The following is a 22,678-nucleotide window of genomic DNA, read 5'->3' as shown; positions in this document are numbered from 1 at the left end:
CCGGTGCCCGTTTGAACGCGCTGGGTGGGTCCCTCCTCCCCCTGCTTTCCCCTCCTTAGAAAGTTGCAAGAAGTTGGGGTGGGTTTTACTTTATCCCCCCCCCCTTTCTTTTTTGTTGTTGGTTTGCTCGTTTTGTTTTTCTCTTCCTTTGAAACTCCTCTACCAGACCCGGCCCGCTCACCCTCCCCACGGGCCAGGTCCCCCGGGCTCTATAACGGGGCGGGCCCGGTGGGAAGCGGGGGGCGGCGGCTAGCGACCAACGCCGCTTTCCCCCGGCCCTGCCCCGGCCCTGACCCTGCGGGCGGCCCCCGGCCGCGCATGCTCCAGGCTGGACAGCTCCTGAGAGGGAAATTTAAAACCGGGCTGGAGACCGCCGCCGACCCGCCACCGCCACCGCCACCGGCTCCGTCCCCCTCCCTTCAGGGCCAGCTCCAGCCCCTTCCCTCTCTCCCTGCCCTCAGAGGGACGCCCCGCCGCGGAGTTCCGGCCGGGCCCCCGGGCCCTGGCCCGCCAGGTTTGTGAAAGGAGCCGAGAGAAAAAAGCTGTGGTTAGCGGGGGAGGTCGGGGGGCGGTGGGATGCGGGGGATCCTGCTTCGTTAGCGGCCGCTTGCCGCGGGGGGCTCGGGAGCAGCTCCGCGGGCAGCGGGGCTGGGTCTTGCCCGGGCTGCTCTCCTCCCTCGGGGGCGCTTTGAGCGCTGCCCCGCAGCTCGTTGTCCCTAAATGCTCCTCGGATGCTCTTAGGGGAGTTTAAGAGGAGCTCCAGGACTGGAGTGTTCCCCAGCTCTCCTAATACCGACAAGCCTCTCGACACCCAAACTGCCCCCACGGTGGAGGGATGCTCCACGGAGACTCCACAAGGTTCCCATTTTGAGCTTTTTTTTGTTCGTTTTCGTCGCTCCTGTAAAACGTTTTTGCCTCGTTGCCTGACCCTGTAAAACCAGTGAGGCTGGAGGGAGCGAGGCGGTATAAACTGGGCTCTCCTTGCCGGTAGCCCTGGGTTCCACTTGGGTTCTGCTGGCTGCTGAAGTGCTGGATAGCTACTGCTGCTCACCCGCTTCTCCCTCTGCTCTTCTCTTTTTCCCAAGGAGATGATAGAAAACGATATCCCGTCCATAATGTCAGGAATCCTTAGGAATTCAGGGCAAAACCACCACCCTTCCCAGGAGTACAGGTGAGGCGTTTATCCATTTCACAGCCTAGCTGCTGGGGTGTTGATTTTTCCCTCATTATTTCCTAAAAGGAAAAAAAAACCAAACCCAAACCAACAAACCAATCCAAAACATTTATCCTGTAGAAATCCTCTGCTTTTTCATTTCTTTTCCAAGTTAACTTGCATTGTTTCTCCTCTCTAAATCCAATTTCTGAGCCTGTGACCAGTTACAACGCATTACTTTACTTAGAAGCAGCCCTGTTTTAAAGGGTTTTGATATGAAACTATTTGATAATAGGGATAATACACCCTCAAAGCCTGGGGATTGACCTTCCAGGAAACTCTTTCTACTGTCTGAGTGTTGCCAGAGAAGGTTATCCCTCTTAAATAATAATTACTTAAAAGTTCCCTTTCAGATCCCATTTTGCATTGTTACGGAGCAGTCATGGAGAGACTAAACCAAGTGCAATAGACTCTAGAAGAGCTTTTCATTAGAACAAGTCCTTCTGTCGTACTCCAAAGCACTGCCATGTCAAAGGTCTTCTAATAGTGGTGGGAACAAACCTGGATTTGTCCACGGCCTTTGATGGTTTACCTATTCCACCACGCATCCCTTTATCACTTTCAAAGTGTCGTTGGAAGTCCCGGGCTAAGGTCTGCATGGATTACTGGGTTAAATTAGGTTACAGCTTGTCACATGAAGCAAAGTGCCAAGAAAGACAGAAGAGTAGAACAGAATCCAGTGCTGCCAGTTAAAGAAAAAAAAGGAATAACTAAATTGAAATAAATCTGGGTTTAAAATGAGGAGTCGGAGCCTCTCTCCTTGCTCCCAGCCCCATTTCTATGGGGCTGCTGATGCAGGTATTCTTCCTGCAGCCTCTCTCTCTCTCTCCCTCTCTCTGTGTTCAAAATGCAAAGGCTGCCCCGCAGCCCCTCGCAGCTCAACAAGTGATTTGTTCTACTGGCTGAAGGCGCTGTGGCAGAAGGTTTGTGGCACTCTTGTTTTGCTGTTTATGAAAGCCCTGTTTGCTCTCGCCGGTTTTGTGGCCTGTGTAAATATTTGTGAAGAAATTCTTCAGTATTTAATGAATGGGGGATGGGGGGGGGGGGGGGAGGAGGAGGTGTGAAAGAGACTCTGAGGAGTTGGATTTTTAAGTCTGTATCTTCAGTGCCCTAAAGGATGTAACCACCTTAACAAAAAGACCCTTTTAACTTAAATTTTCTTTAAGGGAGTGAATTATTCTTTAACTCTTAGGTGCTGGGGAAAAAAAAAATCCTCACTCTTTTAGTTTTTGGGAGGGTGGTGGAAAGATAGGAATTATCTTACTGCCAGTAAAGAAATTCTAAGAGTTTCTTTTTTGATACAGAAGTCAGCTGCTTTTAAAAACTACTTTCAGTTCTCTGCTAAACATTTTGAACTCAGAGATCTCCCTTCTCTAAAGTTGATTTTTTTTTTAACCTATTTGTGTTTGTTGTGTTGTTTTCTGGTGGTTGTTTTGGTGTTTATTTTTTAAAGGCAGCTTTAAAATGAATTATTTGACCTCCTTTAATACTGGCCAGTTCTGATAAAAATGCATAAAATCTGAACTGCACCATAAATGCAGAGCAGTATTTGTCCTACTTCATGAGAAAACACTTTGGATTATGTAAAAGAAAATCTTTTAGACTGAATGATTTTAAGAAAAGAATAGACCTGTCAAATTCTATCAGCTCTGTTTACTCTCCTGCTGTCACCACAGTCCAAGACTGGAACCCACAGTCCTGAGTTCTCCATGGGGGAGCATCAAGGCTCCACAAAATGGGGAATGGCCTCCAATTAGTGAGTGGGAGGCTGGGGCTGTGCTGAGAATACTCTTCTGTCTCACTTGGAATCTTTCAATGGGACAGTTGGACTTGGAGGAGACCAGGCTTTCCTGTGAGGAGGGAGCGCAGAGAGGGGAGGGAGCTGTGCCTGTGTAAGCAGGGGATCAGCTCAGCAAATACCCAGGAGTTTTCATCCAGCTTATGCTGACAGTTGGAGTATTTATGGGAATTTTTTCCTTCTTTCTCTGTCTGTTTCTCTCTCTCTCTTTCTCTCTCTCTCTTTCTCTCTCTCTCTTTCTCTCTCTCTCTCTTTCTCTCTCTCTCTCTTTCTCTCTCTCTCTTTCTCTCTCTCTCTTTCTCTCTCTCTCTTTCTCTCTCTCTTTCTCTCTCTCTTTCTCTATCTCTCTTTCTCTCTCTCTCTGTCTCTCTCTCTTTCTCTCTCTATCTCTCTCTCTCTCTCTATCTCACTTTCTCTCTCTCTTTCTCTCTCTCTTTCTCTCTCTCTTTCTCTCTCTCTTTCTCTCTCTCTTTCTCTCTCTCTCTCTCTCTTTGTAGTTGTTTGTTTGCTGTGTTGTTGTTGAGGTTTTTTTATGGATTAAAAAATCAATCCTGGTTTTAGCAGACCTTGGAATTCTCTGGATTGAAAGCATCCGCAGTAAATTTGACTTAGCAAATAGAGTCCTAGCGTTAGGCTGCTCTGAAAGGTCCAGGCACTGTTTGCGCTGCAGTGAAATGATTTTTAGGCAGGAGTATCTCTTCCACCAATGCAGCTGTGGGCTCTAAAACACCAAGCTGTCCAGGAATGATTAAGAGCCATCACATCTTCTCCAGAGCCTATGTTTTCATGGTGCTGTCACTGCCTGAATACCGATGCAAAGCCATACTTGATGTGAGCAGATGCCTTCAGCATATTCCACTACCTTCACTACATTCCTAAGTCTAGCAGAAGCAAATATTTCTCATGAGACCGTTGTACATTTCAAAAGCAGAGAACTCTGTCAGAGTGGGATTTTTTTTAACCCTCAACATTTCATTCTTGTTCTTGACAGTGAAGAATTAAGTGCAAATATGTCATTGTTGCAATCAAAGCAAGCTCTGAATTTGCTGTGCAGTGTGAGGTATGATCAATTACAGGAGGCAACTCAAAGGCTGCTCAGTCGTGGTCTTCAGTAGGCTTGGAGCTGGTCTTTGAGAGGAAAAGGTTCTTCAGCTCATGAGCACTGTGGTCTTCAAGTAATGGTTTAAATTGGCCTCTGCAATCTATCCTTTTGCAGGATGAAAATTGACCTCTACGATCTATCCTTTTACAGGATTATTTGATTTAACACACAAAAACAGTGCAAAAAAAATACTGTCTTGTACACAAGTGCAGAGTAAGATTTCACATGCAGGGCATGAGCAGGAGAAAGCCCAGAGAGGGAGATGCCAAGCCAGGGTGGGACTGCAAAAGCACTTGCAGAAGTGAAAATTCTCTGCCAAGGAAGGTTCAATATGATCCTAACTCAGTGCTCTTGGCTTTCAGATGCAGCAGCTTGCTTGTTTCTCTTCCCAAACTTGACACAATTATGTGTGATCTATTAAATAGAATAAATCAGCAAACTCAGGACATTCAGAGGGAGGCAAAGAGTAACTTTCTATGGATTATTTGGCAACTGTGAAAAATCCAAACTTGAAGGAATCAAATCAACACTCTAAGTAATAATGTGGCAGCTCTACTTGGAAAGAAGGACCCAAAATGTTCAATTCTACTTGAAGAAATAGCACCGCTTAAGATGTAAAGCTAGCCCAAGATCAACAAGATCAGTGAACTTCATGTTTTGCAGCTCATTATTTTGTCTATTCTTTAATATGAGTATTTCCAGTTGATAGAAGCCTTAGGTAGTATTTTGAAGGCCTTGAAATGCATTTTCTAGATGTTTAAAGAGGAATAAAGCTTTAAATAGGTGCCTTTTTGATCCAAAGTTGACACTTAATCTTTACCTATTCAAGATATTAGTAAACTAAATCCTTCTTCACCCCATTCTGATTGTGAAAAATGTGGTTTATATTAATTGACCTAGTAAATGGATTTAAATTTAGCTGTAATAATCACTTTAAGATTAAAGTTTAGCCTTGATAATGACTTCATGCTGGCATAGTTTGGTGTAGGTCATCTTAGGAAGCAGAGACAACTCCTGTATTTATATATTCAGGGTGTGACAGGGGTGGAAAACCTCTCTCTTTATGGCAACCACAGCTCTCCTAAGTGATGGTTTCATATCTGCTCTCAACTTTTGCTTCCTGGAGAGCAAGGTACAGCTCATGGCTCCTAACTGTCACCATTGGAAATGGCTGGATAGAGGCTGGGAAGTTGCAGGAAGAACATTTCTGCACAAACAGAGCTGGCTGGAGGCTGGGAAGTTGCAGGAAGGACATTTCTGCACAAACAGAGCTGGATGGAGGCTGGGAAGTTGCAAGAAGGACATTTCTGCACAAAACTTAGGAGAGCAGAATTGTGCCTGAAGTGTGCATTCCCATGACACCACATGTGCCTGACAGGGAGTGAGAGTTGCAGGGCAGGAATTTCATCACATTCTTTGACCAAAAAGAAAAAACCTGAAAAACCTCCTAGGAATCAGCCAAAGTCAGCCCACTGTGGATTGATTTAAGTGGATTAGCTCAACTGAAATGTGCTAATCACTATTAATAAAAAAATTGTAGCCCTTGCTCCTCAAAACTGTCCTGCAGTTACAGGCAGAGCTGGGAAGGCCTGGTGTGTACCCAGGCAATACCACACAGGCTTTTCAGGCATGTTTGCCTCCAGTGAATCATAGAATGGTAAGGGTTGGAAGGCATCTCTAGAGAGAAAAGACTGGATGGGGCACTGAGTGCCATGATCTGGTTGCTGGGATAGGGCTGGGATAGGGTTGGACTGGATGAGCTTGGAGGTCTCTTCCAACCTGGTTGATTCTGTGATTGAGTCTAAGTCCACTGCTGAAGCAGGATCACCTAGGGCAGGCCTTACCTCATAAATGGTGCTTGACCTCCTGTTGAAAGCAAGGGAAATGAATCTGGACCTTTCCAGCACTCCTAGGAGGTCTCAGGTGCTCAGGTCACTTCACTTTTATTTTATCCATTTAAATACATGTGGAAAGCAGAATTGCTGCAAGATAGCAGCAGCTGGTGCAAGTGAGATGAGTTCTTACAACAGAGCACCCCCCAAAAATAGCCTGTTCCCTTTGCCCTGGAGTAAATAACTCCACAAGATCCAGGCAGGTAAATCTGTCCAGTGCTAATCAGCTGCAGCAGAAGCAGTGTTAAAACAGCTTTCCAAGTAGACATCATTCCTGGTTTTGACACCTGCAGTGCCAGGTGTTTCAATGTATTTTTTATGTGGAAAAGAAGCTTATTTTGACTTTATTCAGAGCTCTTTTGGGGGCAAACCAGAGTGCAGAGTTTATACTGGGCTGCACTGGACAAAGCCAAACCCAGGAGTGTTAGTGTGGGTAAAGCAGATCAGGGAGCCAGTGGGAGGCTGGATGCTGACATTGCTGCTAACTTCCTCTTGGGCTTAAGCAAACCATCTAGGTCACTTGTAATTCAGTTCCCCTTCATCTCCTACCCAAATGATGTAATGAAAGGTTGTGAAAGTTGGAGCTGAAATGTATAAAATCCTCCAGGAGCACATCTATAGGCTGTTCTGTTAGCTCTAAGTACCATGCAGAAGAGTTTTGGACAATCATCTCCTCTTCTGAGCCATGATGTAAGGAAGGAGAACAGCAACACCTGACAGGGTAATTGCGTTTGCTTTTTCCTCACTGGCTTTGGTTCCTACAATCCAGAGTTTCTCGAGCTGTGGCTGAGGAGGGACTTTCTGTTTACCCCTGGAATTTCTCCTCTCCCTAATTGCTCCTCCTAATTCCAGCAAGGCCTGCAAATACTCAAAGAACTTGAGGACAGTGAGCAGAAAGGTGGGTTGGTGGCTTGGGGCTGGATTAGTGGTGTGTCTTCAAGAGGCACAGAGGGATCACAGCCCAAAAGCAGCAAGAGCTGCTGACTAAAGCAGGAGAGGAGAAGTGAGTCTGGAGAACAGAGCCCAGTGCAGGGGAAAGCACCTGTAAAGGAAGAAAGTGGGAAGAGAGGCACAGGGAAGGAAGAGAGCAGATGGAGTGAGGAACAGAAAGAGTTGTTGAAGTTGACTCCTTCAGAGAATCCCTCTCCCCATGGAGACAGCTGAAGAGCCACAACACAGAGATCTTTTCCTTGTGCTGTTTTACACAGGAGGGATCACCACAATTGTTCCCAGGACCTTATGCAATCCTAGGCAAAAGAAAACATTTCTCACCACCCCATTAAGAAGAGATTTTCTTAGGACTCTTCCTGTTCAGTTGTCACCCTCACTGGCTAAACCACTGCAAATAGCTAATTCAGAGCCTGTCACCCCAGGCAATGCAACTACAGTTGCATTACTTAAGCACAGGCAAAAAGCTCAGATGTCAGTGGTGGCAATAGTATCAAAATCCTCCATTGAGGGAGAGACATCTTAATGCTGTGGTTGAAACTGAACCTGCCAAATGCAACCACAGTCTTTTGGTCTGAATTTGTTTAGAACAGAGGTAACAATGAGTTTCCAGCACACACTAAGCCATTTCAGAAACCTCCAGCATTGGATTCACAGAATCATTGAATGGGTTGGGTTAGAAAGGACCTAAAATATCATCTAGTTCCAACCTCCCTGCTGTGGGCCAGGGACATCTCCTATAGTCAAGTTGCTGAAGGCCTCATCCAGCCTGGCTTTGAATGCTTCCAAGGTTGGATTCACTCTTCCTCATCAACCAGCTTGAGTGCTTTATGTCTTTTAGGGACATAATCCAGAGCAAAGGAGCAAGCAGAGTCCTCTGAGGTATGAATGGTGCAGTCTGCAGAGAAATCTGTAACTCTGCACATGATCTCATAAACTGCAACACTCAGTGGCTGCCTGAACTGTCTGGAGAGAAAGTATTTTAAGGTATGCTGAGCTTTCCCTTAGCCTTAGAAACCTGTGTGGCAGCCTGTTCTATGATGTTGTTGGAGAGGTGGTTCCTAGAGTAAGCAGTGAGCAGTTCACCACACAAAGGCATTTGAACTATCCACTGTCCGACAGTGGTTTCTGAGTTACCTGAGATCCAGCTCATCACAACAGCTCAATGTGAGGGAAGGTGGTGAAGCTAAATCTGTGAATTTAGATCCAAATCAACTCTGAGGCTGGTTGCAGATTACCACAAGGTTATGCCAGGAATGAATTTCATTCCTGTGCCAACAGGAGGTGCTTGATGGAGGGAAAAAATAAAAGAGTTAAGATACCTTTAAGCACATCAAATGAACGGGTTTGCATTGCTGATGGGCTGCAGTGAGCTCAGATGGATCTGTGGCCAGAGCAGGAGCCCAGTTTCTCCATGACTGCAGGCAGGAAGGTCTGGAGCTCAGTGCTGGGAGATCTGGAAAGGGGTTTCATACCAGGAGGTGTTTTCCCTGAGTCTGGAAAAGTAAATGATGGTGACTGGCTGATGGCCAGTCTGTTGCCCTGGTTAGATAAATATTTTGGGCACAGCACGATGGAGCAAATAGCAAAGACTAATGTGACCACTGGGCACTTCTGTGTCACCTGTGACAGCACACAGGACACTCTTCCTGGGAGTCCAACAACCTCTTCTATGGAGAGGGAGCTTAAATCCTCAGCACCATGTGTCCTACGGGGACAGGCTGTTCAGCTTGGAGAAGGGAATGCTCCAGGGAGACCCAGGCTAGATCAGGCCAGCCTGATGTAGGGTAAGGTGCCCCTGCCCATGGCAGGGGGACTGGAACTAGATGATCCTTGTGGTCCCTTCCAACCCTGACTGATTCTATGATTCTAGAGCAGCCTTCCAGTACCTGGAGGGGGCTACAGGAAAGCTGGGGAGGGACTTCTGACAAGGGCTTGCAGTGACAGGATGAGGAGGGGATGGCTTTGAGCTGGAAGAGGAAGAGTTAGACTGGAGATTAGGAAGTGAGGGTGAGGAGACACAGGTTGCCCAGGGAAGCTGTGGATGCCCCCTCCTGGAGGTGCTCAGGATTGGATGGAGCCTTGAGCAAGCTGAGCTAGTGGAAGATGTCCCTGCCCATGGCAGGGGGGGCTGGAAGTAGATGATTTTTAAGGTCCCATCTGTGATTCTTAGTGATGCAGGTGGCTCTCTAGGCTAGAAAGAGAACCAGAAGGCTTATCCTCCAGAGCTCTGCCAGAAGAGGGGTCAAAAGGCAATTGCATAATTTCACCACACCTTTAAGAACAACATGTTTGCAACACGTTTGAGGTGAGTGTAACCTTCCCTTCCCTGGAGTTTAGTGGTTCAGCCTCTGCACCAGACATCCCTTGGGGAACGTGCAGCTGGGGACATTGTCAGTGGTGTGCATTAATTACAGCCTATCACTATTTATCTCATTTACATGCACTGAATGGAAATGGCTGCTTTTACTACAGTGCCTCATTGTGCCAGGGACTGTGAACACTCAGCTAAAGACACTATCTCTGACTCCTGAGGTTTACCCTCAAACCTGAGACCAAAAAGAGGCAGGGGTGGAGGGGAAGAGAAGCAGAGCACAGAGCATATTACAGTAGGTGCATAGATATTTGCAGGTAGTGAGATATTTGTTGGTACTTAGATGCCTGTTGCCTGGGCACAGGCAGTTTTTCAGGTTAGGAAGGTTGAACCCTGCAGGATTAAAATATTAGGTGCTACTGTGCAGAAATCTCTTCCCAGAGGCTCTTAGATGAAGGTGTTTGCACCTAAAGCAGGGCACACTGTGAGAAAAGCTGGGTTTAGGCTGCAGAAGCCACCTGGGCATTTAAAACACCTCAGTCAGCCAGCCATGGGCATAGGTTTTTTTTTTTTTGGGGGGGGGTTGGAATTAGTTAAGACTTAGATTTGAGTTTCTTTAAGACTTCTGAAACTTCTTCAGCTTCTGGTTCTGAAAGTTGTGAAGTTTCAGAAGCAGTTTCACCTTCTTGAAGACACGTGAACTGTCCATACTGGTTTTGAAGACAAGCTGAAGGATAAGGCTTACATGAGAAAGTTTTCATTCTGATTAAATACACTTTTCACCCACCCCTCAAGTTGTTAACAACAACAGTTAACCTGACAGCTATCAAACACATTGTTAGTGTGGAGACTCCAACCTTGGAAGTGTTCAGAGCCAGGCTGGGTGAGGCTTTGAGCAACTTGGTCTAGTGGAAGGTGTCCCTGCCTTCCCCCCCATGGTATGGGAGGGGTTTGGAACTAGATGATCTTTAAGGTCCCTTCTAACTCAAACCATTCAATGGTTCTATGATAAAAGCCAGGTGTAAGTGAATAGTCAGAGGTGATTTTTAAAGCACTGCAAACTTAAACAGCCATTCCATGCTGAGATGGAGAAGGAAACCTGATGGAGAAAGAGTTGTCTCACTTACTTGTCTGGTTATTATATCATTGAACCTCTTTGTTTCCAACAGACCTTCAGGGCTCTTCTGTCAGCTTTCAAGTTCAAGAGTTTGGGCTCTGCAGCCTGGAGAAGAGAAGGCTTCAAAGAGACCTTGGAGTGGCCTTCCAGTATCTGAAGTGGGCTACAGAAAGGCTGGGGAAGGACTATTGACAAGGTCTTGTCAGGACTGAGGAGGTTTAAACTGGCAGAGGGGAAACTGAAACTGGATGTTAGGAAGAAGTTCTTTGCAGTGAGGGTGGCGAGACACTGGCACAAGTTGCCCAGGAAGGTGTTCAGGACCAGGTTGGATGAGGCCTTGAGCAACTTGTTCTAGTGAGAGGTGTCCCTGCCTATGGCGGGAGGGTGGGGTTGGAACTGGATGAGCTTTGAGCTCCCTTCCAACCTAAACCATTCTATGATTCTATGTGAATCTGCAGCCTCATGGCTGTGCACCACGAAGGTGCTGAAAAGGAGGCAAGGAGAGGAGAGGGAAGAGTGCCCAGGCAAGGGAGGCAACTTGTAATCCACGCTTGCCATCCTCCTGTGCCCAGGGTACCACCAGCTGCTCCCAGAGCCCCGCGATAAGCACACCTTGGGTGACCACAAAGCACAGACTTTGATTTGCCCTCCCTCTTCCCCCCAAAAAAAGCAGAAAAGCTAAAGGCTGGGCAGGCTGCTGAGCACCACCACGACTCCAGCAGCTCCCCAGTGCAGAGGAGCAGCGAGGGCATGTGGTGGATTCATCTGCTGACAGGAGGCGTGTGCGGTGGGCGCTGACCCTCGCCGCCCATCTGACCCCTGTTATTTGTTGAAGGAAGCTGACTTGTCTGGGAGGACTGGCAGGGATTGGGGGTGCCAGATGGCATGTGGATGCGTCTTGTGTGTCGGCTGTCATTCAGCCAGATTAATGTGAGGTTTGGGGGGGCAGGGGGGGTGAAGAGAGAGAGGAGGAGGAGGAGGAAAGGGGGAGGGGGAAGGGGGAAGAAAAACAATTAAGTAAGAATCCGAAAAAACAATGGGGGCCACGTGCCAGCGGGCGTTAGGCACACAATGGGTTCTCGGCTTGCCCTGAATGGACCCAACTGTTGCAAACTGACATGAGCCTGCCCAGTTTTCAAATCATTTAATGCTGCTGTTTACTTCCAATCCAGCCAATCTCCAGCCTGCCAGAGCTGTCACCTGATAAAGGCTTGTAAGTCGCAGGCTTCACGAAATAACTGAAGAGCTTAGGTAACCATGGCGATGCTAATTATTGCCTATAACTACAGTAGGGGAAGGAACCAGGGGGTTGGCTGGCACAGGGACTTGAAGGTGCTTTTCGTTGTGGGTTGGGGTTTTTTTTGCTAGGTTTTGAGGGTTTGGCTCCTTGGTCAGGTGTAGTGGGTTTTTTCCTTCTCCCCTCCCCTCTCTTCTCCCCCCCCCTCTCTTCTCTGCTCCCCTCTCCTCCCTTGCCCCCTCCTCTCCATTGCTCTATCTTCTCCTCTACCCTCTCTTGACCTCTCTTCACCCCTCCCCTCCCCTCCCTTGCCCTCCTCTCCTGCCCTTCCCTCCTATCCCTTCCCCTCTCCTCATTTTCGAAACCTTTTCACCAACAATAAATTACCTTTTGCATTAAAGATGTCCCAGACAACAGTTTAGGGACCTTTGATAGGTGTTTCTGAAAGTCACAAAGAAGAGGAGCTGAAAGCAGCCAGGCATTAGAGTTCTGCCTTATTCTGTGCAGCTGATTTAGAATCCTGTAAAACATAAAAGATGCTTCAGCAAGGGATCAGATTTTCTTAAGGGGTTTCTGCATCCTCATTTGGCAATGAGCACGAATCAGTGCCACACAGCTGCCTTTAACACATCTCTGAGGGAGCTCCTTACAGCCTTTGTTTTGAAAGCAAAATCAACTACAGCCAACTAAACTATCTTCTTCTGGAAGGGAAAGATATTTCCCTGGAACTGAATCCCTTTGGATTTACCCTGGGTATCTAATGATAACTTCCTGAGATGATCTAATTACTTCTTTCCTCCTCAGGATAGCCAGGACTTCTGCAGTGCTGTCTGACATAGAATCACAGAATGGCTTTGGTTTAGAAAAGCTCTCTAAGATCATCCAGTCCAACCATTATGTAACCCTACCAAGGCTGTGGCTAAACCATTCTCCTCAGCACATCTCTGTGTCTTTGAAACAGGAAGACAGAAGAGCATGAAGTGAACTCAGTCATCTGCTCAAAGGACTGAGCACACCAGTAAGGGTCTGCAGAGATCTGCAGAATTTCAGCTGGCACAGCACCCAAAGGTGATGCAGCAGCCCAATGTGCTGAGCTTTGATACCATCACTTCAAATATCTGGGTTGAAGTCACAAACTGAGCTCTTGTGACATCTCTGCTTCCTTGGCTCAGGTTTTGTTTGATCTCCTTTTGATTTGTGTGTTTGCCTTTTGCTTGGTGAGGAATCACAGAGTCATTTTGGTTGGAAAAACTCTTTAAGATCATCCAGTCCAACCATTCTCTGACTCTACCAAGTCTGGTGCTGAACCAGGGTGAGGATTCAACCACCTCCCTGGAAAGCCTGTTCCAGTCTTAAAGAACCCTTTCAGAGAGAAAGTTTCTTCTAATGTCCAACCTAAATCCTGCAGGTTCCTCCTGCACTGAGGCAAGACAAATGCAAACGTCTGACAAAGGTGAGAACAAAGAGCCAGCTCTGGGTTTGTTTGTAGGCAGTTTTCTGCTGGCTTCTTACATCTCCATCCCTTACAAATGCTGCACAAAAAGTTTTCTTAACCAAGGTGTTTCAAATCATGTGAAGGGACACACAGTTGAAGGAGCTAGCTGTGAAACCAAAGCTCCCATCTCAATTCTGCAGACAAAATCCCAGCCTGATGTGTTTTCCCCACTGACCAACATGGGCTTTGGCATCCCAGTCCCCTCTCCCATTACCAGGGCCAGTGTAGCAGCATCTCTGCTTCCTGATAACCTCTTGTGCTACTTTGCAGGCTCTTAGCTTCTGAGTCCTCCCAGCTGAGCGAAGATGACCTTCCCAGTGACTTACAGTCCTTGTCGTGGCTGACATCTGTCGATGTCCCTCGGTTACAACAGATGGCCAGTGGAAGAATGGATTTTAGCCTTGGTACTCAGAGTACCATGCTACAGCAGACAGGTAAACTGTGAGGATCTTCAGTACAGAGGTAGCTGACACACCACCAAGTCCAGCCTAGAGCTTACAACCCCACCACTACTGCTAAGCCACTACCACTAAACCACTTAGTTCCACCCCCTCAGCCATGGGCTGGGACACCTCCTATTAGACCAGATTGCTCAAGGCCCTGTTCAGCCTGGCCTCACACACTTCCAGGTTTGAAGCCTCCCCAACTCTGGGCAACCTATTCCAGTGTCTCATGATCCTCACAGTACAGAACTTCTTCCTAATTGCCAAGGCACCAAGTGTTGGTGCCTTGTTTGCATGAACTCGGACCAAGGCTTGGAGTTTAGAGGTTTTCAACAGCTTTGAGCTTAGGTAATTAGTGTTTCTTGTTTGTTTCAACACTGATAAAATGAAGAGGATCTTGTTTACCCCAGAGCTGTTTGCCTCACACAGGCTTACAGCATCTGTTCACTGAGCACCTTTCTGGCCTTTGTGCACATCCTTTAAGTAAACACATTTGTTCCCTGAGGCATCCTGCTGAGAGAGCTCAGGTTGCACCTTGCTGCTTTACAGCAGGGATCCTTCTGCAGCACAGACAGTGCTGAATAAGTGGGTTTGGTCCTTTTGTAAGACACTCTGTGTGTAACTTCACTGTGTCCTGCTAAACAGCTGCCAGCTTTCAGTCCCTGCATAATGAGTTGTAGAAGGAGCTGATGCCATCCTTGCAATTTGTGAAGTACTCTTGGGTTTTTTAGGGATGAAAAGCCACAGAGAGGTGTGATAGAATCATAGTATCATAGAGTTGTTTGGGTTGGAAAAGACCTCTAAGATCATCAGTTCCAACTGTCAACCCAACACCATCATGGCCACTAAACCATGTCCCAGAGTGCCTGGCCAAAGGTTTCTTGAACACCTCCAGGCACGGTGACTCCAGCACCTCCCTGGGCAGCCTCTGCCAATCCCTGACCACTCCTGCAGCAAGTAATTTTTCCTAATTTTTAACCTCACCCTCCTCTAGCACAATTTCGGGCCATTTTCTCCCTTTCTATCACCTGATTTGAGGAAGCAGAGATCAACCCCACCTGGTTCCAACCTCTTTTCAGGTAGTTGTAGAGAGCAATAAGGTCTCCCCTCCATCTCTCTTCCTCCAGGCTGAACATCCCCAGTTCCCTCAGCTGCTCCTCACCAGGCCTGTTCTCTAGACCCCCAGCTTTTTTGCCCTTCTCTGGACATGCTTCAGCCCCTCAATGTCCTTCTTGAAGTAAGCAGCCCAAAATTTAATCCAGGATTTGAGGTATGGCCTCACCAGCGCTGAGGAGGCCAATCCCTGCCCTGGTCCTGCTGGCCACACTATTGCTGATGCAGCTAGGCTGCTGTTGGCCTTCTTGGCCACTTGAGCGCACTGCTGGCTCATCTACTCCAGAATAACTGCAGCTGTGTTCAGCTGCAACGTCTGAGAAGTCAGCTCTGTTATCTGAAGTGTGAACTTTCACTGGCTATGCTTTCTCCAACACAGGTCCTGTGGCAACCAACATGCACTCAGCGGGAGCACCTGGAGCAATGATTCATGTCCAGGCCAGTCTGCCACAGGGAATCCTGGGACTCAATTCTCTTTCAACACATGGATCAAATGTAAGAGCAGAGGCCTTGGTGGCCTACTGCAACACCTCTTAGCAAAAAGTGTTGGTGATTTCAGGCCTGACAAGTCTGTTACCTTTATCTCAGCAGATGAGCCAGTATGCTGTAGGTGGGCAGCCATCTCCTGGTTTGCAAACACAGCAACAACTCTTTCCTCCTCCTCACTCACAGCAAGTGTTTGCCCTAGCACAGAACTCACCACAGGTACTTTGGTTTGCTTTGTTCTAAAGTCCCTGCCATGATCATTCCTATAACCATGTCCTGAGGTCCCTGCCATGATCATCCCTACAACCCTGTCCTGCAGTCTGTGTCATGATCATCCCTACAACCCTGCCCTGCAGTCTGTGGCATGATCATTCCTAGAACCCTCTCCTGAAGTCCCTGCCATGATCATCCCTAGAACCCTGTCCTGAAGTCCCTGCCATGATCATCCCTAGAACCCTCTCCTGAAGTCCCTGCCATGATCATCCCTAGAACCCTCTCCTGAAGTACCTGCCATGATCATCCCTAGAACCCTGTCCATCCTGCAGTCCCTGCCATGATCATGCCTAGAATCCTTTTAAAAGAAACAACAAAATGCCCCCAAATCCTCACACCTGTGAACATTTCACACATGACTTCTCCTTCTTTCCCCTCTGCACACAGTGTAACCCAGCAGCAATCTACAACCCATCCTATGGGACTCAGCCTCACTATTCCCAGCCACGCCTGGCTCCTCACTCTGCCCAAGAGCTGCATCCAAAGCACTACCCCAAACCCATCTATTCCTACAGGTGAGCAGAGAGGGGAACAGTGTGTGGCTTACAGCCTGCACTGGGTGACTCTAACATAGAGCCAGAGAATGTTTTGGGTGGAAGGAGACCTTGAAACTTTATCTATTCCAACCCCCTTGCAGTCATCAGGGACATCCACAACTAGAGCGGATTGGTCTGAAACCCAAACTACCTGACCTGGGATGGTTCCAGGAATGAAGCATCAACCACCACCTTCCTGGGCAACTTGGGCCAGTGTCTCACCAGCCCCAGAAGAAAAAAAAAATCTTCCTTCTCTCCAGTCTGAATCTTTCTCTTTTAGTTTAAACCATCACGCCTTGTCTTGTCATAAAAGGCACTGCTCAAAAGCCTGTCCCCAGCTTTCTGCTCAGCCCCTTTAAACGCTGAAAGGCCACCAGGAGGTCTCCCTGAGGCCTTCTTTTCTCCAGGCTGAACAACTCCAACTGTCTCAGCCTGGGGCAACAAAGCTGGTGAGGGGCCTGGAGCACAGCCCTGTGAGGAGAGGCTGAGGGAGCTGGGGGTGTGCAGCCTGCAGAAGAGGAGGCTCAGGGCAGACCTCATTGCTGTCTACAACTCCCTGAAGGGAGGCTGTAGCCAGGTGAGGTTGGGCTCTTCTGCCAGGCAAGCAGCAACAGAACAAGGGGACACAGTCTCAAGTTGTGCCAGGGGAGGTCTAGGCTGGATGTTAGCAGGAAGTTGTTGGCAGAGAGAGTGATTGGCATTGGAATGGGCTGCCCAGCGAGGTGGTGCAGTCTTCATCCCTGGAGGCGCTGAAGCAAAGCCTGGATGAGGCACTTAGTGCCATGGTCTGTGTGATTGTATAGGGCTGGGTGCTAGGTTGGGCTGGATGAGCTTGGAGGTCTCTTCCAACCTGGCTGATTCTATTCTATCATTGGCATTGGAACAGGCTGCCCAGGGAGGTGGTGGAGTCCCCATCCCTAGAGATGTTCAGGAAAGGTGTGGCCATGGCACTTGGGGCCATGGCTCAGAGGTCACAGTGGTGTTGGGTTGATGGTTGGACTCAGTGATGTTGGAGGACTTTTCCAACCCAAACAATTCTCTGATTCCATGATTCTGTGTTCATTGTTGTGGCCTCCTCTGAACTCCTTCCAACAGGTCCATTTCCTTGTGCTGAGAATAGCACAAGAGTGTTTGATTGCTTCTGCAGGAACACAAATCCCATCAGCCACCAAGGAGTGCTGTGGAAGCTGCCTCTGAGGGGCATCAGGAATGAATCACAGAATGTCAGGGGCTGGAAGGGACCTCTAAAGCTCATCCAGTCCAAACCCCCTGCCAGAGCAGGAGCACCTAGACCAGATCACACAGGAACACATCCAGGCAGGCTTTGAATATCTCCAGAGAGGGAGACTCCACAACCACCCTGGGCAGCCTCTTGCAGGGCTCTGTCACACTCACACTGAAAAAATTCCTCCTCATGTTTCCATGGAACTTCCTCTGCCTCAGCTTCCACCAGTGCCCCTTGTGCTGTCCCTGGGCATCACCCAGCAGAGCCTGGCTCCAGCCTCCTGGCACTCACCTTTACATCTTTATAACCACTGATGAGGTCACCTCTCAGTCTCCTCCTCTCCCAGCAGCACAGCCCCAGCTCCCTCAGGCTCTCCTCATAACAAGGATGTTCCATTCCCTTCATCACCTCTGTAGCTCTGCAGACCAGTTCCTAAACATCAGCATAAAGACAGAATAATAAATATCACAGAGGAGTAAAATCTGGAGAATCCCAGGGTCATTTTTGAGCACTTGGTTGTATCTTTAGAAATGGGCCCAAGGTGGCTAGGCCAGAAGTCCTGATGGCCATATCCATGCTATGTGTTGTTCCTTCCCATCCTTCTCTGCCCTGTAGCTGTTTGATTGCCATGGCTCTGAAGAACAGCAAAACAGGCAGTCTCCCAGTCAGCGAGATCTACAGCTTCATGAAGGAGCACTTCCCTTACTTCAAGGTACTCCCCACCACCTAAAAGCTGCAAGCAGAAGATCACAAATGGTTTTTTTTCCTCGTGGCTTACTCTTGTTTCATCTTTTTCACTTTTCAGACAGCCCCTGATGGCTGGAAGAACTCAGTGCGCCACAACCTCTCCCTGAACAAGTGTTTTGAGAAGGTGGAGAACAAGATGAGCGGCACCTCACGGAAAGGCTGCCTCTGGGCTCTCAACCCTGCCAAGATTGAGAAGATGGAGGAAGAGATGCAGAAGTGGAAGAGGAAGGATTTGGCTGCTATTCACAGGAGCATGGCTAACCCAGGTAGGGCTTATATTGGGTTTTGGGCTCTATGTGTGTGTGAAAGCAAGGGTGGAAAGGGTGTTTTGGCCAGGATGGCATCAGCCTTAATAAGATTAGTAGGGCCCTACCCCTGTGGAGGAAAAAGTCTCTGCACCAGTACAAGTGTGGGGGTGACCTCTTGGTGACTATGTGCAGTTCTGGAGCCCCCAATACAAGAAGGACATGGAAATGTTGGAGTGAGTCCAGAAGAGGTCATGAAGATGCTCAGAGGGCTGCAGCAGCTCTGCTATGAGGACAGGCTATGAGAATTGGGGCTCTGCAGCTTGGAGACGAGAAAGTTTTGAGGAGACCTTAGAGCGGCCTTCCAGTATCTGAAGGGGGCTACAGGAGGGCTGTGGAGGAACTATTGACAAGGTCTTGTAATGACAGGATGAGGAGGTTTAAACTGGCAGAGGGGAGATTGAAACTGGTGTTAGGAAGTTGTTTGCAGTGAGGGTGGTGAGACACTGGCACAGGTTGCCCAGGAAGGTGTTCAAGACCAGACTGGATGAGGCCTTGAGCAACCTGTTCTAGTGGGAAGTGTCCCTGCCTATAGCAGGGGGTTGGAACTGGCTGAGCTTTGAGGTCACTTCCAACTTAAACCATTCTATGATTCTGTAAAGGCAGATCTACAGAGAAAGACCTGGGAATGCTGAGGGACAAGTTCCTCATGAGCCAGCAATATGCCCTCATGGCCGAGAAGGCAAATGGTATCTTGGTGGGCATGAGGAAGAGTGTGGCCAGCAGGTTGCAAGAGGTTTTCTTCCTTTTCTACTCTGCCCTAGGGAGGCCACAGTTGGAGTATTGCCTAAAAACAGAAGGGACATTGAAATTGTCAGGAGCCTCTCAGACAAATCTTATTTGAGGTACAAGCAGACTTCAAGAGCATCCCTGGGAGCAGGAGACCCACCGAGGATGCTTAGTTCTGCAGCTGTGGGCCATCTGCCATCTGTGGGTCTCATGTAAGACTAATGAAGCTGCTGCAGGATCTGGAGCATAGGTCTTATGAGAAGCAGCTGAACTGGGCTTGTTTAGCTTGGAGAAGAGGAGGCTGAGGGGAGACCTCATTGCTCTCTACAACTCCCTGAAAGGAGACTGGAGTTAGGTGGGGTTGGTCTCTTCTCCCAAGGAGCAAGCAACAGGATAAGAGCAAATGGCCTCAAGTTGCCCCACAGAAAGTTTAGATTGGACATGAGGAACAATTCTTTCCTCAAAAGGGTTATCAAAGCCTGACCCAGGCTGTCCAGGGCTTTCAAACCTCTCCTCATCCCTGGAGGGGTTTGAAAGCCATGGAGATGTGGTGCTGAGGGCCATGGTTTAGTGGTGCCCTGGCAGTACTGGATTAAGGGTGAGACTGGATGATTTGAAAGGTCTTTTCCAACCTAAACAGTTCCCTGTTTCTTTGTGATCACTTCTTTATCTCAGTCAGGGGTTATGATGCAAGGTGAGGAGGGCAAGGGCCGAGGGCAGGGATGCAGGTGGCACTTCTCTTCCTCTTGTCTGCACAACATACAGTGGCTGTATGTTGACAGCCACTGCTCAATCTTATGGTGAGAGCCTGTGGCTGTCCTCACTTGTGCCATGCCTTGGCTGGGCCCTACCTGAACAAAGGAGTCAAACTCTCTCTTTTCTTCCTTGGGAATGGGTCTGGCTGGTGCAGAGGAGCTGGACAAGCTGATCACTGACAGACCTGAGAGCTGCAGGCGGCCCAGCAAACAGGCAGAGCCCGAGGTGCCCCCCCTGAACCACCTGGCAGCAGCCCAGGGCCGCATCTCCATGTCACAGCTGCAGCCTCAGCCCATCATGACCCTCTCGCTGCAGTCCCTCCCCCTCCACCACCAGATCCAGACTCAGGCTCGGCTCGCCCCGGACTCACCTGCACCTGCACAAACCCCTCCTCTCCATACCCTGCCTGACATGAGCCACAGCCCTCTGCCCCACCACCCCCTGGGACGTGCACCTCCAGAGTTCCTCAACGTGACAGCAGACATGAACGCAGAGGTGGATGCCCTTGACCCAAGCATTATGGATTTTGCATTGCAAGGTACAGCAGAAGGAAGCTGGGGAAGGGGAGGCCATGGCTCATGGGGTTGCGTAGTCACTGAGTATGTAACCAGGGTCCTCAGCAGGATGTCCTGGGGTGGGATGGAACTGGTAGAAACACTTGTGTTGAGTGCTGCCCTCTGCAATAATGGTTGGACTTGATGATCCTGAAGGTTTCTTCCAACCAAAACCATTCTACGACTTGAGGGGACTTTGGAGTGGCCTTCCAGTATCTGAAGGGGGCCTACAGGAGGGGTGGGGAGGGAATATGGACAAGGTCTTGGAATGACAGGATGAGGAAGAATGGGTTTGAAGTGGCAGAGGGGAGATTGAAACTGGATGTTAGGAAAAAGTTGTTTGCAGTGAACGCACTTCCTTCCTGGAGGTGTCCAGTGCCAGGTTGGAACTAGATGATCTTTAAGGCCTTTGCCAACCCAAACCATTCCATGATCCTGTGCTGCCCAGAAAGGACTTAACACCTGCTGGAATAGGGAATTTGGTGGGAACAAACACTCTCTTTTGCACTACAGATGGTTCCATCCTCAAGCAGCCCTGGTCCTAAGCAGGGAGTAAACTGCTGGCCTGAGCCCTGCACACCATGCCTGGGTGGGTTGGACCTTCTGCTGTGATCAGAATTGAATCTTTTGCAGGTAACATATGGGAGGAAATGAAAGATGACAGCTTCAGCTTAGATACTCTGGGTGCCTTCAGCAACTCCCCACTGCACCTCTCAGACTGTGACCTGGGCACCCCTGGCCTCACCCCTGTCTCCAGTGGCAGCGACCACTCCTTCTCAGACTTGCAGGTCACAGGCCTGTATACCACCTACACAACACTGGACAACGTGGCAGCAGCTCAGTACCTGAACCAAGGCAACAAACCCATCCCTCTGCTTTGAGCTCTGCACCTTCCCCTGGACCTCTGCCTCAAGGGCCAGCTTCTCCCAACTATTACAGTCCAAACTGAAAGCAAGAAAAAAGCTCCTCCTGCAGACGCCTGCAGCCTGGTGGCTGTTGACTGGGACACAGCATACTAATGCCAAAAAGAAATCAAGCTGTGGTGAGAAGAACCACTTTTACCTGTGGCAAGACTGAGGAAGGGGCACAGATGCTTTGTGTGCAGGGCTGGTGAGATCAGAGGAGGATCTGGAAAGCTTCACTCGGCAGGAACTTCCACTAGAGCTTAGCTGAGCTGCAAATAATCAAGTTGAGATAAATATTCAACACTGTGATCTGGACTTTGGAGGGGATGCTGCTTGGTGACCGCCTACACAGAAGCCAACACAACCCAACAGGCTGCTCAGCACCAAGCTGGAGCCCCAAATAGTTGATCATGAACCTTCTATGTCTATTTTTCTTCAATTGCCAAATAACTGTTGCCATTGAAGGTGGTTTCTGGAGACTCTTGCACCACTAACACTTCCCTGATGTAACTCTTGTTAATTTATTGTTACGAGGTAAGAAAAGGGAGAAAAAAAACCCCAACACACCGAAAAAGAAAACTCCAACCCAGAGCAGACCTTTCCCCGTGGGGAGAAGTAGTTCCACAGACTGAACTGATCACTGGCTAGAAGATTTTAGGAATTCTGTCTCTTTTTTTTAGGATTTTAAAGAAGCTTAGAGGTGTTTCTAGTCCTGTATCTGGTGCTTCTGTCTGTCTGTGTGCTAGAGGTAGGGGTACTGTCTGTAAATTTATTTATATTTATTGTTATGAAGAACAGTTCTGCAACCTGAGCTCCAGAGGCTGCAGTGAACCTGCTTTACACCCACTAAATTATTCACCAGGCCCCCACTTGCATCACATCAGCAGCCTGGCACTGCATTTCCTTCAGATAAGCACTTTGCATACTGTGGAACTCCTGGCAGGGAGGTGGTTAAAACAAGTCAGAAAACAAATAGTGTGACTGCTCCAGAATGACTCGTGAGAGGCTTTCCTGCTTAATTAACCAAGTCAAGATGACTCTAAGGGGGCTTTTGACACTTCCAAGCCCTGCTTTGTACTTGATGATGATAAAATAGATGCAGATCTAGGGAGCTCCCCCTCACCATCCAGGCCGGGAGCGGCCCCTTCACGATCCAGGTCAGGAGCTCTCCCTCACGATCCAGGCACGGAGCGGCCCCTTCACGATCCAGGCACGGAGCTCCCCCTCACCATCCAGGCACGGAGCGGCCCCTCACGATCCAGGCACGGAGCTCCCCCTCACGATCCAGGCACGGAGCTCCCCCTCACGATCCAGGCACGGAGCTCCCCCTCACGATCCAGGCACGGAGCTCCCCCTCACGATCCAGGCACGGAGCTCCCCCTCACGATCCCGGCCAGGAGCTCCCCCTCACGATCCAGGCACGGAGCGGCCCCTTCACGATCCAGGCACGGAGCTCCCCCTCACCATCCAGGCACGGAGCGGCCCCTCAC

The 22,678-nt window shown here is 48.9% G+C and overlaps 1 protein-coding gene and 1 long non-coding RNA gene across 2 annotated transcripts; one reads left to right on the top strand and one right to left on the bottom strand.

Moving 5' to 3' along the window:
* The first annotated feature begins 1,088 nt into the window (after window positions 1–1,088).
* On the top strand, window positions 1,089–22,292 carry FOXN4 (forkhead box N4). Its single transcript, XM_064168538.1, has 9 exons — window positions 1,089–1,171; window positions 13,387–13,550; window positions 15,052–15,167; window positions 15,264–15,377; window positions 15,819–15,946; window positions 17,808–17,904; window positions 17,998–18,205; window positions 19,884–20,267; window positions 20,917–22,292. Exons 1-9 carry the CDS (start codon window positions 1,089–1,091, stop codon window positions 21,162–21,164), a joined length of 1,542 nt encoding a protein of 513 aa, XP_064024608.1. The 3' UTR covers window positions 21,165–22,292.
* On the bottom strand, window positions 1,262–17,620 carry LOC135188835 (uncharacterized). Its single transcript, XR_010307870.1, has 3 exons — window positions 17,484–17,620; window positions 12,009–12,141; window positions 1,262–1,895 (listed from the first exon to the last, which is right to left on the bottom strand). It is a non-coding gene; the product is annotated as an uncharacterized LOC135188835 (long non-coding RNA).
* Window positions 22,293–22,678: the final 386 nt, after the last annotated feature.

This window comes from Pogoniulus pusillus, chromosome 30 (assembly GCF_015220805.1).
Source record: "Pogoniulus pusillus isolate bPogPus1 chromosome 30, bPogPus1.pri, whole genome shotgun sequence".
Classification (NCBI taxonomy): domain Eukaryota; kingdom Metazoa; phylum Chordata; class Aves; order Piciformes; family Lybiidae; genus Pogoniulus; species Pogoniulus pusillus.
The sequence above is the reverse complement of the archived record's forward strand: the minus strand, read 5'-3'. Positions and strand labels throughout refer to the sequence as shown.